The 19,312-nt window shown below is 39.7% G+C and overlaps 1 protein-coding gene across 1 annotated transcript in view; it reads right to left on the bottom strand.

Annotated features, from left to right (window-relative positions):
• LIX1 (limb and CNS expressed 1) overlaps nucleotides 1-19,312 on the bottom strand; it is a 47,864-nt gene that overhangs the window by 10,086 nt on the left and 18,466 nt on the right. The window contains exons 2-4 of the mRNA XM_032628336.1: nucleotides 18,473-18,636; nucleotides 3,893-4,033; nucleotides 270-365 (exon numbers count right to left, since the gene is read on the bottom strand). Coding sequence (XP_032484227.1) covers nucleotides 270-365; nucleotides 3,893-4,033; nucleotides 18,473-18,636 — 401 coding nt within the window. The remainder of the gene's footprint in view (nucleotides 1-269; nucleotides 366-3,892; nucleotides 4,034-18,472; nucleotides 18,637-19,312) is intronic.

The raw sequence follows: 19,312 nt of genomic DNA, 5'->3' as shown, positions 1-19,312 counted from the left end.
TCATAAGACTGTAATGTTCCCCGCCTGTTTCTTAGCTTGTCTTTTACTTATTTAAGAAAGCAAAGATTGTGCCTCTTTGCTTTTTTGTTTTAGCCTCCTGAGGTACGGCTAAAAGGGAGCACAGTGCTGGATTCTAGCAGGGTTAAATTAAAATGACCAAAACAGAAAAAGAGTAGATTATTGGGATGGGGGCTGTTAGTGATGAGTGGCATTCCCCCAGGCTTCTGGGGGTTGTGTAGCAAGACAAATATGTGGAAGGAAGCAGGTACCTGAAATTCCAGCATGGTCTTCCCCATGTTTGACTCCAGCATGTAGTGGTAGGCTCCAATGCTGGTGCTGGGGTCGTCCGCGTCATCCAAAGTGCCCTTGGGAAGTAAGCAGAAAAGGAAAATATCATGGTTTTTTCCTCCTCTTCTTTGGGTGGTCATGAATTAATTCTGTGGCCTCACAGTGAGCCTTCTATTGTCCTAACCCTTCAGGGGTGCATCCTACAACACTACAACTGTCTCCAGTTGATTTGGCATAAAATCCTTACTCTCACCATCACTCGTAGTTGAGAGGACTTTGTAATCAACTTGAATCTAGCTTTTGATTAGAATGTTAACTGATTATATACTCAAAAAGAAGAATTATCCCAAAGCAGAAATTCCTGTATCTCTCCACAGAGTTTTTGTTTGTGGTGGCATTAATGTGTGAGCAGTTGCTCTCCAAGGCTGCTTTCATCCATTATCGAAATCTTGAAATGCTGACTTGCTCTGTAAGATTCCAGTGATCACCAAGCAAATTATGTAACTAACAGGGGAAAAAATCTCCAGTTGTATGGACCATTCATATTTTACCACCATGATTCTTTTTTTTTTTTTTTTTTTTTGGTATGCGGGCCTCTCACTGCCATGGCCCCTCCCCTTGCGGAGCACAGGCCTCGGACGCGCAGGCCCAGCGGCCATAGCCCACGGGCCCAGCCGTTCCGTGGCATGTGGGATCCTCCTGGACCGGGGCGCAAACCCGCGTCCCCTGCATCAGCAGGCAGACTCCCAACCACTGCGCCACCAGGGAAGCCCACCCCCTTGATTTTTAATGGGAGCTTTTCATAATATGCTGGTGTTCGGTCTGGAGACATGGATTTTGGTTTATAGTTTTCACTTTTGGACCACTTAGTCTTTAGGAAACAAGGTGGGTGGGTGATGGGAAGAAATGAAATTCCCCTTCAATTTGGTTAGGGGGAGTGGCATTAAAAAAGCTGACATGAACTCAGGAATGGCATTGGCGCCTGCGCTTCGATATCCCATGGCCTTGGATTCCTGGGAAGGTGGGCAACGGCTTTGTGAGACTGAACAAACAACTGCCCGCATCAGATAGCAGCAAATTTATAGCTTTTGAATGCAATAACATTAACACACTACTGCTGAAATATTTATGTTGGCTTTTTAAATATCCCAGAGGAAATCCATCCAGAAGCCTGCAAACCATATATATTCTCCTTCCTTAGAAATTTCCATGAAAAAATGATAAATTACATTTACACTGAGGGCACCTCCCTGCTTCTGAGTAAATTCCACACATATAAATCAGGCATCATTTTCCTAACTTCTCTTCCTCAAAGGCACTTGAAATTTACAGGGCAGGAAAATAAAGGCTTCCTTTCATCCTCAGAGCAGATATAGACCAGAGCTCCCTGAGGTCTCTCTGCCAGGACAACCACTCTCAGTCCCCCCCTCTCCCCTTATCTCTCTTCTGCATGATAAGAGCATTTATGAGGGGGGAAAGCAGCAAAAAGGTCACAGCTAGTGTGATAATGTCACCTTCATTATCAGTAGCTTCTCCAGAATGACAGAACGTTTGTAGTCAGATTAAGGGAATCAGAGAATGAAAATCTCAGATGGCGTTGATCCATGCTAAAGGCGAAGCTAGGAGGTGGCTAATCCCTTTGGTAATGCCAACTTTCTGCACTTGAAGGACACACAGGGCGACACCTGCCCCAGTTGAGACCCAAGGTTTCCTCCATGGTTAAAATGGTTTATAATTTGGAGGTACGAGGACCAAAAGCACCAAAAATTCATGGGGCAAATCATCTACTGTACTCCTAGACTGCCGAGAAAATGTCCTATCTAAATTTCTAAGACAGAGTTTTTGGCTCTCAAAGCACTTTGTATTTAATTACATCCATTACAGAGATTTCCAAAGCTCTCTGAAAAAAGTAGTTGATATTAAGCATGATAATTCTAACAGCTAACAAATATTGGGCATACGGCTTTTCCCATATCGAAGCAGTCTGTTTCCTTAAAAACATAGATTGAAGGGCCTCACACTGGCTGGGGAATTGGCACTTTTAATAAGCACTTCAGATAATTGTTATGATTCGTCAAGTTTGGGAAAAATTGAGCTTCTTTATCTCTAGGTTAAAGCAGTATTCAATGGCATGCGTTCTCAGGCCCTAAAAGAATCTGTGCTCCTCAAACAGCAAACATTCAAATAAACAAATCAAGGTGGATAATTTGATCCACCTTGATTTAAATCTTGATTAATTGTGATTAATCCAGGGAGGCTAAAGAATATTACTGAGACATGGATAGGGAACCAGCTCCAATATCATGATTTCCAGTCCGAGTGTTCTTTCTGCTGAAAATTAATGATTTAATGGGTTAAAAAATAAAACCTGCACAATTCTTTTTTTTTTTAATTAATTTATTTTTGGCTGCGTTGGGTCTTCGTTGCTGCACGTGGGCTTTCTCTAGTTGCGGGGAGCGGAGGGCTACTCTTCGTTGCAGTGCGCAGCCTTCTCATTGCGGTGGCTTCTCTTGTTGCAGAGCATGGGCTCTAGGCATGGGGGCTTCAGTAGTTGTGGCACGTGGCCTCAGTAGTTGTGGTGCACGGGCTCAGTAGTTGTGGCGCACGGGCTTAGTTGCTCTGCGGCATGTGGGATTTTCCCGGGCCAGGGATTGAGCCCGTGTCCCCAGCATTGGCAGGTGGATTCTTAACCACTGCGCCACCAGGGAAGCCCAAAACCTGCACAATTCTTTTTTTTTTTTACATCTTTATTGGAGTATTGCTTTGCAATGGTGTGTTAGTTTCTGCTTTATAACAAAGTGAATCAGTTATACATATACATATGTTCCCATATCTCTTCCCTCTTGCATCTCCCTCCTCCCACCCTCCCTATCCCACCCCTCTAGGTGGTCACAAAGCACCGAGCTGATCTCCCTGTGCTATGCAGCTGTTTCCCACTAGCTATCTTACGTTTGGTAGTGTATATATGTCCATGCTACTCTCTCGCTTTGTCACAGCTTACCCTTCCCCCTCCCCATATCCTCAGGTCCATTCTCTAGTAGGTCTGTGTCTTTATTCCTGTCTTACCCCTAGGTTCTTCATGACATTTTTTTTTCTTAAATTCCATATATATGTGTTAGCATACGGTATTTGTTTTTCTCTTTGTGACTTACTTCACTCTGTATGACAGACTCTAGGTCCATCCACCTCATTACAAATAGCTCAATTTCGTTTCTTTTTATGGCTGAGTAATATTCCATTGTGTATATATATGTGCCACATCTTCTTTATCCATTCATCCGATGATGGACACTTAGGTTGTTTCCATCTCCGGGCTATTGTAAATAGAGCTGCAATGAACATTTTGGTACATGACTCTTTTTGAATTATGGTTTTCTCAGGGTATATGCCCAGTAGTGGGATTGTTGGGTCGTATGGTAGTTCTATTTGTAGTTTTTTAAGGAAACTCCATACTGTTCTCCATAGTGGCTGTACCAATTCACATTCCCACCAGCAGTACCTGCACAATTCTTAAAGAACTCGTTCAGATTAGCATCTCCCAAGATTCAAATAGCTCCGTACTCTTAAGTATAGCCAGCTTTTCCCTTCCCTGGTGGGTACTCACACTAGTGGAGGCAACTGCTTCCTGCACACTCTCCATAATGAATTCCTTGGTGATCCTGCGCGAGGGCAGCTCATTGAAGAGGGAGTTGATTAGGGCCACTTTAGCTGCATCGCGTCTGGCCTCAGCTCTACTTAAGCAGCACTTAAGAAGGGAAGGAGAAAAGGAGTCATTAAAGAATTCAGCATCTCACCATTTCGCCCCATCTCAATGGGTCTCTGGACATTTCTATTTATATGATTACTGTCTGCAGCTATTCCTCCATACCCATGGCTAATCCCCTGAAGATGATGCAGATTTTCTTTCAGCCCTAGAGCCCAGGCAAATGTCTTGTTTAGTCTTCAAATGTTTTTGTCTTATTTCACAGTCGTTGAATGTCTACTATGCACCAGATGCTTTCATACTCTGTTAATAAATAATAACAAAAAAAATAATGGCTACTATTCTGTGCTAGGTGATTACATTCATTATCAGGGCCTTCCTCAAATCCTTATTTCAGAGAGAAAAAAAGTAAGGAAGGAAGGAAAATGGGAGACACTTTTAACATAATAATTAAAAACACAGGTTCTGGAGTCAGACTCCTTGGGTTCAGATCCCAACTCTGGGACTTACTAGCTGAAAGACTGTGGACAAATTAGTCTTTCTGTGCCTCAATTGCCTCCTCTGTAAATGGGAATAATAGTAGTCCCTGTGTTACAGGGTTGAAGATAGGCTCAATTAGTTAATATAGAGAAAGAAGTGAGAATACCCAGCACACGGCCACACTCTATGAGAACATCTCAGGCTTATACTTTTTAACCTTCAGGTTAGGACAAGGAGCCGCTGTCAAAATCTACTGTTTTTGCTTTTCCAGCATTTATTCCTCACCCTCCTTCTAATAATAGTCCCCTGATTTTCTTGAGGACCACCTTTTCTACCTTGCTCTCAATCCACACAGTTTGGGTGGGACAGGAAGTTTGGCTTTCCTGAAGTTAGGGGCCATAGGCAGCCTATGATTAGTAACTCACACAAAAAAATTCATTTTTCCCCCAATTTAATACTGCTCTCCATCGTCTTAGCCTGGCCTTCCTGTGGCTCACATGGGTCTGCTCAATTTAACCCGATTCTTTTCTGTTCTCTCTGTCTCTTTTCTTACCAACTCCTCTTATTCAAGTTCTGGTTTGGTGTGGACCCTGGGTCCAGATAGAGGATGAAGCCCTATGAGAACTGCACTGCCCCTGGAGATCACACATGTTGGAGGACTCCAGGGTGTGATGGCTCTCTCCTACAGGCTCCTAGGAACCGTCTAATGACCTAGATCTTACTCCAGGACTCCTAGTGGGAAACAAGCCCCAGGAAGAGAAGCCCAGGCCTGGGTCCTGGTCAACAGGATGACCAGACACCCTTGCCTCTGCAATTCAGTGACTGTGAGACCTGGGCTGCTTGTTCTTTGGAGCTTATTTCCTCACTGGGCAAATGGGAAGGCTAGGCTCTCTGGTCTCCAAGGTGGCCACTGCCTAGAACGCAAGATTCTCAGAATCAGTAGTGCTTGGTTACATCAAAGAAGTGGGAAAGTACCAAAGATCCCACTTCATTTTGCAGTTTTGTGCCTCAAGGGCTTCATAGCACCACTGGGAAAAAGCCAAACCCTTCCAGTTTGCTTTTAGCACATTCCTGCCTCTACCTCACCTGCCCCATGCTGACCATCCCTGCACTGATCCAAGAACACTCCAAACTCACGCGCTCATGTCCTCCAGAGGCCGCCTCTCTTCTCCATCTCCACAGACCCAGTATGAGTCCCCTGAGGTCAGGCCCTGGCCCCCTCTGATATGCCCCCTGTGACCTCCCTAGAACAGTTGTGACTATTAGTGCAATGATCCTGTACGTGACTATGGATTACCTCTTCTTGCCCTTCCCCCAACCTCCAGGCCTGGGAAGTGCCCCTTATATACTTCTTGAGCATCCTCCAGAGTGCTTACTCCCAGGGTCAGTTCTTGGAATGCTCACGTATGGTTAGTATGTGGGCAAAGTAATGACAAGACTTCTGAAATGGTAGGAACACGACACCAAGGAGGAAGGAAAAAACATGTGTCAGGAGCCTAACAGAACAATTAAAGGCAGCTATTTTAACTTAAACAACACAAAGAGATTTCCAATATTTCCTTTAAATGAAGAATGGAGCTAAATTTATAAATATGTATGTGAAAGGTGGTTTGGGCTTTTTCTCCTTAGTGTTGAATGACAAGCTAGAAGGCTTTGGGGTAGCTTCAGGCAGCAGCGCCTTTCAAGACCTTTCTCAAGGTTTAGGCCACCTGCATTAAACCAGGGTTGGGGGGATCAGAGGCGTTAGGCAGATAGATTGTCTTTGCATTATGGACTTGGCTGGGAATTTACAGGACATTGAGTTCTGAGTCAGCAGTCTAACTGAAGCTTGGGTGCCACCTCTTCCAGGAAGCCTTCCCTGACCAGTCCCAACTGCAGGCTGGAAGGACCAGCATCCATAAGAGGCACACACCACACTATTGTGTAATTGTCTACTAGTGCTCTGCCCATTGACCCCAGACTGTGAGCAACTTAAGGGCAGAGTTTGTGACTTAATCATCTCTGCATCTTTGCACCTGCAACATAGTTTGTTGAATGAATAATTGAATGCAGCCTAGGAAATTCAAACATAGGTCACTAATGCGCCTGACAAAATATTCAAGAAATCCTCTTAAAGAAGAGAATTCAAGATATATACTTATTACTTTAAAAAGTCCCATTTCAATATATACTTTATAGTATTCATAACCCAGTAACATAAAAATATACTAATATGTGAATTTCAGAGGGCAAATTGGCCATTAAGTTCAGATACTCTGAGAGTACTATTTTTGCCTGTGTGTAGGATATGTTTATTATTCTTTGGAAAATCAGTTCCCTGTTAAAAAGCAAACAAAGTTTTTGCAAATATTACCTGACATCTGTAAAAGCAGCTCATTTTAACAGGAATTTGCTGTATGTAATCTATAATAATGCCATTGGGGTTTTAGAATTTAGAGAATTAGATTCAGATCTGGGCACTCTTAAGAAACTTTATATAACTTTCTATCTAAATAATAGCAATTTAAACCATCTTTCATAGAGAGAGACCTAGTAAACACTACTTAGATAAAAGAAGCTATCTATTTTAAATAAGACCAGCTAAGTACTAGATCAAAGGCGCCACATACATTTACAACCAAATGGCACTGCTTCTGAGATCAAAGTGCTGCAGGGCTGAGAGAACAGAAAGAGCCTCTACCCAGAAAGCATGGAAGAGGACTATGAGACTTAACCAATTTGAGATTTTAAAGCAGACACATGTCTTTACTTATTTTATTGTTTCAATGTACAGGATCTTTGGTTAAAATGGGGGAGAAAGTGTACCAATTAATAAGTACATAAAATAAAATAAATTCTGAGCCATCAAAGGCTTTTCTTGCTATTGTTTTTTGCATTTCTGAAAGACAAGTACTTCAAAATGTCTATAATGTTAACCAGCCGCTTTCTTTTAAATTTTGGAGCTACAAATCCAAGCCAGTAAAGCTGTATATTTTTCTTTAGGGATCTTTTAATGGGAACTCTCAAACCATAAGGACCTGTGCTTGGACAAGAAATTTAGCTAAAAGCAATCTACTTGGCAAATCTAAATCAGAGCATGGATTCTGCTGTAAGAACAGGCACTATTAGAGTTACCATCCAACAGTGGGAAATGCTGCAAGAAAATAAAATATGGTAAGTGACAGGACGTTTTATTGATGTGTCCAAACTGGTCGTCAAAGACATCAGTTGGGGAGTGAATGAAGTATGATGTTATTTCAAAGCAACTTCCTGCTGGAATTAGACTTCCCAGGTTGTATGGTTTATTCTTGCTGTTTTTCAGCCAGACCCCAATCATAAATACAGATTTGTAAACCATGCCTTATCCGCTAATCATTCTCACTTGTTAATATAGAGAGACAACTTCTGTCCTTTGCACTTTGTGAACGTACAGAGCTGGAATATTTAACGGTCAGGATTTTACTAAAGTCAGCTGTGGATTTCTTTGGTATGTGGAGCCACATGCTTTTCAAGCGGCTAGCAGACCCCACTCAGACATTTATCTTGAGGCTTGGATGCCTTTCATTTGCTGGTAGATTATAAAACACTGTAATCATTTCAAAGCCTCTCAACTCTAAAATTAAAGCCAAAAAAAAAAAAAAAAAGAGCATCTGTGGCATTGCTTAGGAAAACCATTTAAAGGTGGTGGTATCCAGCCTCTGAGATAACCCCCAGTGATCTCTGCCTCCTGGTATTCACACACTTGTGCAGTCCCCTCCCATACTGTACAGGTTTGGTGTGTGCAACCAATAGAATATGGCAGAAGCTAAGGTATGTCACTTTTTAAATTAGGTTATAAAAGACCTTGTGGCTTCCATCTTGGTCACAGTTGCTTTCTCTCTGGGAAGAGTCAGCTGGCATGTTCTGAGCAGTCCCACTGAAAGGCACACGTGGTAAGGAACTAACTAACACCTTCTGCCGACAGCCTTCTGAGTGTGATTGGAAGCTGATCCTCCAGATCTGATCAAGCCTTCAGATGACTCTAGCGCCAGCTGATGGCTTGACTGAAACCTCTGGGACACCCTGAGCCAGAACTACCCAACTAAGCTGCTTCTAGATTCCTGATCCTCAGAAACTGTGTGAGACAATGATAAGTTTTGCAGTAATTTGTTACCCAGACATAGATAGCTAATACAAAGGCTTTGCTCAATCAGGCAATTGGGAACTCCCTCAGCCCACCCTTGAGGGAGAGCTCACTAACAGTCATCCTCATCGCTGACTCTATATGCTGGGTGCTGAGCTAAGCAGCTTATGTCAATTGTCACATTTAGTTATTACCACAATCCTATAAAGTTGCTTTTGTTGTTATCCTTATTCCACCCACAAGACAAACAGAAGTTACATATCCTAAGGTCATACAACTTAAAAAGTTACCAAAACAAGATTAAACCCCATGTCTGTCTGACTTGAAAGCCCAGATTTTTAACCACGATACTAATCTGCTTGTCACAGAAATGGTCACCCACCTTGGGATAGAGAAGATATATAATTGGGCTGAAGTCTCCCAGCATCCCCCAGATCAGTACAGATAGTACTTTAGCCCAAGCTCCAACTTTGATATTCCATGGGTCATTTTGACATAAGACACCAAGAGTATCTCCTCCCATTCCCACACGATGACCTCAACTTCTTTTAGAAGAAAAGGCCAAGGAAGAAGCAGTGCATTGTCATAAGAAACTGTCATAAGAAACCAGGCCCCATTTCTAGGAGCTTCCCCAAAAGTCACCTCATTCACATAAACTCAGGTGTGGTATAGCCCTTTATTTGTTATAAATAACAAAAGATACCTTTATCACTCCTATCACTTAGGAAGTCCCAGGGGTTTCAGGGGCTGTTGGCAGGGAATCAGACCACATGTATGTTATTATAAATCACAATATCACAACGGTATATCTACCTCTGCTAACATCAAACATGCTAATTTCTCACTAGAGAAATTACTTCTACACAAAAGTCAAGGACAGCAGCATTCAGGTTGAAAAAAAAAAATCCTTTACAACTGTTCTTCTAAAAGTAGGCCCTTAGGAAGTATGTAAGTACTCCTAACTTAACTGAGGTCTCAATTTGCCTTTTTGCTCAGCAGTTTTTATTTCTTCCATGATAATTTTCTATGTGTCACACTATGCAACAGAAAGGTTAAACCAAGAATGATTTGTGGGTCAGTAGGCTGTCCTGAAATAAAATAGTGGCTAATCCATTTTTTAGGATGTACGGAAATTCTTAAATTAATTGAAATAACATTTTGGTAGCCACGTACATGTTGTAAACATAGAAATGCCTAGTAAGATACTAGTTTTATTGTTAATTATTGATAACAATAAAAATTGAAATTATTATAAGTGTGTTACTGTTCACAGAAACATTTTCTAGCCAGGATGACACAATTTATACTCTGAACAGTAACTGTCCTGGTAGTCCTCATTTTATTGATAGTTTTTCCCTTGCTTTGTATTAGAACATGTGTTGAGTGACAGTTTCTGGACACTAAGATTTTTCTGTCCATACATCCCAACTACAGTGTTTTCTTTATGAAAGCATGTGGAAAGAAATCAATATAAGTGACCTTTCTCCATCTTAAACAAACAACAGACTTCTTAGAATTTTTTATACTTGCATTTTAAAGACATCAAGAAAAATAAAGGTCTGCAGATCCTAAATGTATAAAACTGAGTTAGGTACACTTTATTCTGTGTCTACCAATGGTAGCCGAGGAGTTGAAAAGTGCTCTGTAAGGAGCAAGGTTTTTGGAATAAGACCCGTCATGTATTATACATTTGACAGATTTTATCCACATGCAAACTCAAAGCTGAAGATGCCATCCTCCCTGGGGCCAAGGGCAGGTCAGTGTTATTTAGGTGGCATTTGATCAATCGCCCATGGGACCCAAGGGGCTCTCCCAAGCTGGGACTTTGCAGGTGGCAAAACCAAATAAATTGACTCTGTGCGAGGTGAGAATTCTTGCCCAGATCCTTTAGGCTGTCAAGTCTGTCATTCAGGTGGTTGGGAGTGTTTTGATTTTGTGACTCAGAGTGCAAGTCTCAGCAATTGACTTGCAGAGTTTGTGTGTAAGACCTGCCAGCTCTGGTCAGTGTCACCAACACCTCAGTTTCATCCTGACAGCAAGCCATCAGCACAAAGAATGCCACAAACCAGGCCCTGATACTAATTGTCCCCTTTTCAATTCTTTAAGACCTTGACTGCCCTGGTCTAAGCATGAACATTTGCATGTGTTCCAATTTATCTATTCGTAGATATATTAGCATTTTTTCCCCTTCCAGACGGTGATATGAAAAAGGGCAACCGTTGAGACTCAGTCACCCAAGTTAATATTGTGTCTCTTTCTCTGTAGGTCAGGCTGGCTGCAAATACATTGGGAACAATTTGGAGCTCTGTGTGTGCTGGGAATGGGGGTCTTTGCTAGGTATGGGGGAGGGGACTGGTCTGGGAGAAAACTCACCAGTTCCTGTCAACTGAAAGAAACGTTTCATGCACATGGTGGGTCAGAATGTTATTTTTATAATACAAACCACCTGGCCTCCTCCTCGTTTACCTCTGCCACAAATGCTATTCTACACACATACCTAGACCAAGGTCCCTGGTAACTATTACAAAACCATGTTGTTTTGCTCCTTGAGGTTTTTTTCTTTTCCCTTTTTTCTTTTCTTCTTATTCTTTTTTCAACTTAAGGTGAAGACAAGATGAATTGATCAGGGCTCAAAGTTTTGGTTTATTTTTATAGTTGCTTTGATGTAAAAGGACTTGGCTCTGGCACGGAGAGGGATGGGGGGGTAGGGTGGGGAAACTTTCTTCCTCATTCAGCAGCTTGTGAGACAGTGAGCATCCTCCTAAAGTTTATCAACTGAGGCTGGGGGACTCCCCTGGAGATTGTCCCAAGTCTATTTACCAGGGAGACTTTTCCTAAGCATTCCTTTCACTATATGCTGCTGTTCTATTTGAAACAACAATATGTAAATATCTCTATTCACTTTGCTTGATTAAAAAAAGTAAAGTTAGCAAAGGGTTCTGGAGAATAACTAGGTCTCATTAAAACAATATGCACTTCCAGTTTCACGGGCAAGCCATGAAAGCCTGATCATTAGCTGACATATGACTTTCAAATGGGAAGGGGTTATAACTAACCTTCCTATCTTTGAGTCTCATTAGTTGCAAAACAGGATGCTTTCCTGTGGAGACTTCTACCAGGAAATACCTCCTTTAGAAGTTAAGTTACATCGCAGAGCATGTTGTACATCTGCATCAAGGTATACAACTCTAGAGACAGAGAAGAGGTCATGGTTGATTTCAAACAGTAATAGTTGGCATTAAAACAGCATTAGTGCAAGGCAGTAGTCTCAATTTTATGGCAGGAACTAAATTTCTCTTTGGTGCATGGAATGTTAAGACTAGACCTTATTTAATAATCGGTAAAAAAGAGAGCATTACAATTCCATTTAGCCAAGTCTATGAATTAATCAAATTTTCTCTTAGTCCTTCTCTCTCGGGAAAAACTTAATTTTATAAACTTACTCTATTGTGATTTAAATATACTTTTAATTCCCTGGACTTTGAGAAGAAGAATCATGCAACGCATGAAAGTATAAAACATGTGTTTTATATCTGATAATAAAGGTGAAGTGTGCTTACTGCCTTAAAAGTGACTAAAACAAAACCCTATCCTTTTAGGTAGTATGTACCTTGGAAAAGTAGTTTTTCCAGGTGTCTTCACAGGCAAAGGCTTTGGTTTGAAAACCAAGTGGCATAAATATGGAAGGCCTTTCAGAGACAGAGCTTTGGAAGAAACTCATCTGCTCTGAGTGTTCCCTCTCATACCTCCCAACTGTGTGACCCTGTTACACAATGCCAAATACTGGTTGGAAATGAAAAAAAAAAAAAAATCAATCAACAGCTTGCCTCTGGAAATATTAAACATCTCAATTTCACACAGCACCTGGCATGATACAAACAGCCTAAGTACCTGACCCCAGTGTTTACCACCTGTTTTTCTGTAAAGCAATTTTAACAATAACAAAATACGTGAAAAAAAGTATGACATCTCATTGAATGAGTGTTCTACACTTCAAATAAATCGAGCTATCACATCAGTGTTTTAGCCAGGTGATACATTTTTTATTCAATCATAACTTCTGCACATAAATAATCACATGGTGTAGTACTACACTCAAAGAAGTTTTACTTTTTATTCCAAATAAGAGTAAAATACATTAATCCAAATCATTCTAGCAGACTATATAGAAGACCACATCACTGGCTTGAAAACAAAACTTGAATCACAGATCTTTTAATCAAAATATAAAATAAGAGAAAATACTCAATTAAGTTCCCCCTTTTGGATTTGGAAACAAAAACAGCTGCTGAAACAATGAGTGGCTTTCCTTCTGAGTTCATCAAGAGGGGAGCCAAACGTTGATCTGATGGCCCTTGTGTTGCCCTTATTGTAAAAAATGGAAATTACTGCAAGTTTTCATGGTCATGATATGGGGCTAGGGAAGGATTAACTGCCGAGACAAAAATGGCATAGAGAAAATACACCCAAGCTGCATGAATTTCCACTTAATGCCTTAGAAGATAGTTTCTTTTACAAAAGACACAATAAGCACTAATGTGTTTCAGTATAACTTTCTAAAAGACAAATAATTTTATAACAGTAGATCATTTTATTTATTGTTTAGAAATTCAAAAATGAATCATATTTTCACTTCTCTTTTTCTATACAGTTAAAAGGCAGGGTTATGGCTGCTTTCTTTCCCTCTGGCTCTCTGTTTTTTTTGGGTTGTGGCGTCAAAACTAACTGAAAATTCTTTAATTAGTCTTCTTGGACACAAGCCTCCCATTTACTTCAGTGGGAGGTTTCTTTGCATAAAACCGGTGGTTTGTGTCCACCAGAGCCTTTTGACTGCTTTCCTTTGATTAATCAGAAAACTAAAGCTCAGTCTGAGTACCACTTTTCTAAAGAATGAATGAGCATAATCTCTTACAGCTTTCATGAACCAAAAGGATTAATCTGGCAGTCCAGTCCCATACTCCACTTCAAGTATTTTCAATTACTTGGCACCGTTGGAGGTGACGTCCACGGCTCAGTAAGAAGGCTACTGCTGGCATAATGGTTTCTCCATGTCCCAGCACATGGTCTTGGCATTAATAATCCATCATGAAATGATTTGCAATGCACAAGGGTGACATTTGATTACGTGAAAGGCATTGCAGGAATGAGCATGTAGGTTCTTAAGGCCAACTGCTGGCAAAAATATGATAAAATGTTATATGGTAAAAATAACATTTAGACTGTTTAGTTGAAACCACTGAAGACAGTTTTTGAACTGACCATGAAAAGTGTAAGGACATTGCTTTAGGAGAAATTTTCTTTCTTTTTTTTTCCTTCCTGGTTTTCCTTTCTCAAATCACATTTTGGGGAGCCAAATAGGTTAAGACTTGGCAGCCAATCACCCAAACACATTTTCAAAACATATTTGATTCAGGAAATTCTGGATCTTTTAAAGCAAGGATGTGAACAATCCTCCTGAGAACCTTAAAATATGATGATTTAAACATAAGGAAAAGGAAACCCTGAAATGATCAGAGAAATCACCAAGAGGCTTACCTGCTGAAGAGTTCAGCTTTTTAAATTTTGTTTTCTATTTTTTAGAGACTATAAGGAGGATGGTAAATTTACTACATACGGGAAGTCTTATAATTTGGAGTAGAAATTTATGAGACAATAGGGAAATTCATAATTCTCAAGGAAGCAAAAACAAAAACAAGAACATTAGAATTTCTTAGACTCATATCCTCTAGATCTATTTACTGATCTGTCAAAAGCATTATATTCTAAGTAGATTATAATGCATGTAGTTATTACATATGAACAAACATACTGCATGGGTGTGTATGGCCAAATGTTGGTTATTCGAGATCATGGGTATAGGGTGGAGGGAAAGTTATTTTGCATGAATGAAATTCAGAGAGAATCAGAAGGTTTTTTTTAAATCAATAGTTTCAAATTAATCCACTTTCAAAACTTTAATTACAGATATGAACATAATAATATCAGCTGATTTTAATGTTACTGATTTTTCCTTCCTAGCCCACCATCTTGCAGAGTGAGGTGAAATACCTTAGTTGATATATTATGTTGTATGTAATAGTATATATTGTTTTGTATATCTGTCAATAGTGATTATATTTTTTTTAAAAAGGACATATATAAACTTCATTGATTCTTCGGATTTGTTATTCATCATTTAGCTATTCATTCAACAACATTTATTAGGCACTTACTATATGCAAAGCCCAGTACTTGGCATCTTAGGGATATAAGGATACAGACTCTGTCCCTGAGGCCCTTACATTTTATTATAGGGACAGAACATGCTCATAAGTAGCTGTAGCATAAGGTAAAAAACATTAAATACTAGAAGAGAAGCAGAGATAACTAACTGCACTGGAAAATCAGAAGAGGTAAAGATTTTTAGTGGGGAGCTTCAGGGAAAATTCATGGAAAATGTGATATCTAAGTGAAGTCCTGGAAGATAGTCAGGGTTTAGACATGAAGAGAAGGTGGCAACAGCACTTCATGAGTAAGTCATAGTATGAGTGTGGAGTGGCTGGAAGAGGTCAAGGCCTGGATGAGGGACAGTCAGGCTGAAGCACTGAGTGTCAGAAAAGAATTCAGGAGATAAAGCTGGGAAAGTTGGGGCTAGTTGTAAAGTCCTTATTGCCAGAATAAGGAATTCAAACTTTAATAAGAAGGTAAAATAGTAGGGAGCCATTGGAGCCATTTTTTTTTTCTTTTTTACTTTTTATTTTGAAATAACTTTAGACTTATAGAAGAATTGCAAAGATAACAGAGTTCCCAGAAAAAAGTCAATATTATGTAAGTTTTTATGCTTTTTTAATAGTTCATGTAGTATTTTTATATCACACTCCTATGATTACATCCCCTTTCTCATGCTGAGAGTAGTGTATGTTTTTTATTCTTTTTTCTTACTCACAAATGTCTTTCTTGTTTATCTTTTCAAATATATAGTTTTTCATTTTTTTGACCAGGTTTGCCAGTTTTTGCCCAATTTCGTATCAGCTCCCCCATAGCTATCCTACATATAAATCAAATCTACCTTAAAACAAAACAAAACAAAACCCAAAAAAACAGTGAGATCAATGCACAGAAGTCCCTTGATCCACCTTTTAAACAGAATGCTGTCCCTAAGTCTCATACAGCCACAGAGCTGTGTGACTTTTTGTCATGATCCTGCTTGGAATACGGTGGGCCATTTCAATATGAAAATTTGTGCTTTCCTTTAACTCAAAGAAAATTGCTTCTGTTACTTATTTCTTCCCCTTACTTCCTTTGTCTCTTTCTAGAACTCTTATTAGATTAATGTTTACCTCCAGGATTTATCCCCATGTCTCCTGTCCTCTTTTTCCATCTCTTTGTCTTTTTGCTCTAAGTTCTAGAAAATTTACTATTCATTTTTTACTTTGTTATCCTTTACTAATTTGGCTGTGATCTATGTCTATTCATCTGTTTACTCATTTTTTATTTGTTCTAATTATTGTTCTAATTTGGCAATCACACTTTAAATTTCCTGTTCCTTGCTTGCTTCTTTTTTCTTAGCTGTTTTAGGGATACTTATCTTTCCACAATTTTCTGAAGATAATTATTGTAATACTCTTTTACATACTCTGCTGCTTAAATTATTTCTGTTCTTTTGTTTGCTTGCCTTGGTCTTTTAAAATTTTTTTTCTTTTGGATTTCTTCACATGTTTGGTGATCTTTAGTCCATTGACATTCATGGACAGAAAAAAAAAAAAAAACAGATTCATTTAGGTGGCTGGCAAAACCTTGCTCTGTGGCTGAGCAGCTCTGTTTTCCTAGGAGGCCTCCCCTGAATGGGAAGTCTGATGGGAGCTCTCTATGAGTAGGCAGACTTCACCTTGAACGCTTGATGATGGACCTGCAGACTCATGTGGATTAGGGAATCCTTTCCTCATTTGCTGCCTTTCCTCCCCCTCCCTTGCTCCCCATCCATGTCTTAGTGTCTAGGGTTCCATCAAGTTCTGTTCTAAGCCTTCTAGAGCCATTTTCAAATCATCCTCATCAGGCAGTTCACTTTCATTAGTCAGAGGTAAAAATCCACTGTTGACCACTGCTCAGGGTAGAAGGCAAGACCTCACTGGCTGGCTGTGTCAGAAGTTTTGAAAGCAGTTCTTTAAAATTACCCCAGGCTACTATCAGAGTAAGCTTTCTGAAACACATTTGAATATATCATGCTCCTGCTCAGAATCTTTCAGGGATTTTGATTTTATAAAGAATAAAACCTGTTCTTCTTTGCAAAGCATGAACACCCCTTATAGTTTGATATGAGTGCCTACCATCATCTCCTACTGTTTCCCTGTCACAGACACACTTAGGATCCCCAAATTCTGAAAGTTCTTGTGGTTTTCTCTTGTTCCATGCCTCTGTACACACTGTTCCCTATGCTGAGAATGTTATCTCTTCTTTACTGATTGGCAAAGACACCCTCAATTGTACATCTCAGTGTGTGATTGCTTCCCATGAATTCTTTTCTGACTTCCCTAGGCAGACATAGGTTTGTGGGTCTATTTATTAAACTATATCTTCCCCTTACTGCACAAAGGATTTGAAATAATATAAAACAGATACATGGTAACAGGACGAAATAAATGAGTGAGGCACACAAAGGATTTGAAATAATATAAAACAGATACATGGTAACAGGACGAAATAAATGAGTGAGGCACACTAAGTTCAAAGGGAGAGTAAAGTTAGAAATATAAATAATATCCAGTATGAGGTTAGTCCTAAAAACTACAGGACAGTAAGTTTTATAGATATACTACAAAGAGATACACTGAAATTTTGCCTCTGGGCTTCCTAGTTGTCAAAGCTAAGAGGGAAAGTTGAGCGCTTCTGAGTTTCACATTGTCCATAAACTATAAATGAAGGATTTTTGCCAGTTATTGAAAATTAAGAGAGAGTTTACTGCACTAAAGGGGTACTTATAAAGGTGACTGGTAAATTGAGAAGCTCCAACTTTTGTGCTTTCATTGACCCTCTAATATTACTATGTAATTACTATAATTTTTGTACATTTCTTTCCTTAAGGTATGGACCATATCCTCATTACTTGATCCAGTGCTTGATATTTCCTAGTCACTCAATAAGTATTTGTTACGCACACAATCAGATACTGATTGTTAATGCAGACAAATGTTTTTGTGTGAACAGGTGTACAACTAGAAATGTATCATCTTTTACACCCATCATAAACATAACAAAGAATTAACCAACTGGAAGAGTCTTTATACTGATTATCAAAATAATACTTGGAATAACTGCTATATATCAGATAAACACATTGTATGTATATTTCATATGACTCTCAACCTACCCTGTGGGTATTATTCCCCATCTCAAAATCAGGGAAATCAGTAAGTTAAATAAATTTCCCAAGGGTCTACAATTATTCAGAGGCAGAACTTGGGATTGGCATAGGTGCCTGAACCCAGCCCTGTGACCCTCAACCTTTGCTATAGGTTCATGCTTTCGTGTGTAGTAGATTGATTAGTATTTGATTACAAATTTCATAAACGTGAAGACTTTCTACTGATGCAAGGGCCCTGATGCAAGAACTTTGCCCAAGTTCCTTTGTTCTTTAAGATTTATTCTAAAATATTTGAGGGAAAAGGCAGCAGCAGTCAGGCAAATAAAATACTATAAAATTCATTTTCCATAAAGAAATATCAGGGGACAACACCCTAATAAAAAAATACTTCCCATTTAAAAAAATGGGAACATCTGACCAATTTTTCTGTTATATAATGGAATGTGGCACAACTTTTTTCATTAGACCCAAGAAAACTTACAATGTACCATTTTATGAAAGGGCTTACTCTGTTTTAACTCAATCAGCTTTCACTGATCAATTTATGGTTGCTTCTTACCTGAAAGTTGCCAAAACAGCTTCCCCCTGGGAGGGTCACATAACTCACAAAGGGTGGTCCAGGAGACGGCAGCGACTCGTAGACCACCACACCTTCACTTGGGAACGCAGCCCTCTGTTGCTGCTTGCTTTCCCAAAATTCCTGTAACATTGACACAACATTCACTGAAAAAGACAAGAAATATAATCAGTTATTAAGGATGGACATACCCTAGCAAAAACAACATTTTATTTGCGGGTTGGATTGTGTAACAAGGCACTTCCAGTTTAAGCAGAAGGGAGTATGTGTATGTTTGGGTGGGGTGGGGGTGTGGGGTGCTCTCAGTTGTGAAAGAAACAAATACCATTTAACACAAATGTGTTTATTTTTTCATGAGTATGGCTCAAGTGGTTTGGCACCCTAATTCTAACAGCATCGCAGTATATTAAATTTACAAATTAGTTTTTGATAACAAATTTAAAAATCTCACTCTTCCTTCTTTGAAAATTTTCCTTAATAAACTTTGTCCAGATCTATGGTTATCCATGACTCCCACTCCTGTTTCTCATAGATTCTTGGACCTGCAAAGTGAAAGCTAAATTCAAAGGTAAATATATGAGCAGTGTAATTTTTTTTTAATTTATTTATTTTATTTGTTTTATTTTTGGCTGCACTGGGTCTTCATTGCTGCACATGGGCTTTCTCTAGTTGCAGCGAGCAGGGGCTACTCTTTGTTGCAGTGCAGGGGCTTCTCATTGCGGTGACTACTCTTGCTGCAGAGCGCGGGCTCTACGTGTGCAGGCTTCAGTAGTTGTGGCACGTGGGCTCAGTAGTTGTGGCTCACGGGCTCTAGAGCGCAGG

Source organism: Phocoena sinus, chromosome 3, assembly GCF_008692025.1.
Source record: "Phocoena sinus isolate mPhoSin1 chromosome 3, mPhoSin1.pri, whole genome shotgun sequence".
In the NCBI taxonomy this organism is placed as follows: Eukaryota; Metazoa; Chordata; class Mammalia; order Artiodactyla; family Phocoenidae; genus Phocoena; species Phocoena sinus.
This window is presented reverse-complemented; position numbering and strand designations above follow the sequence as displayed.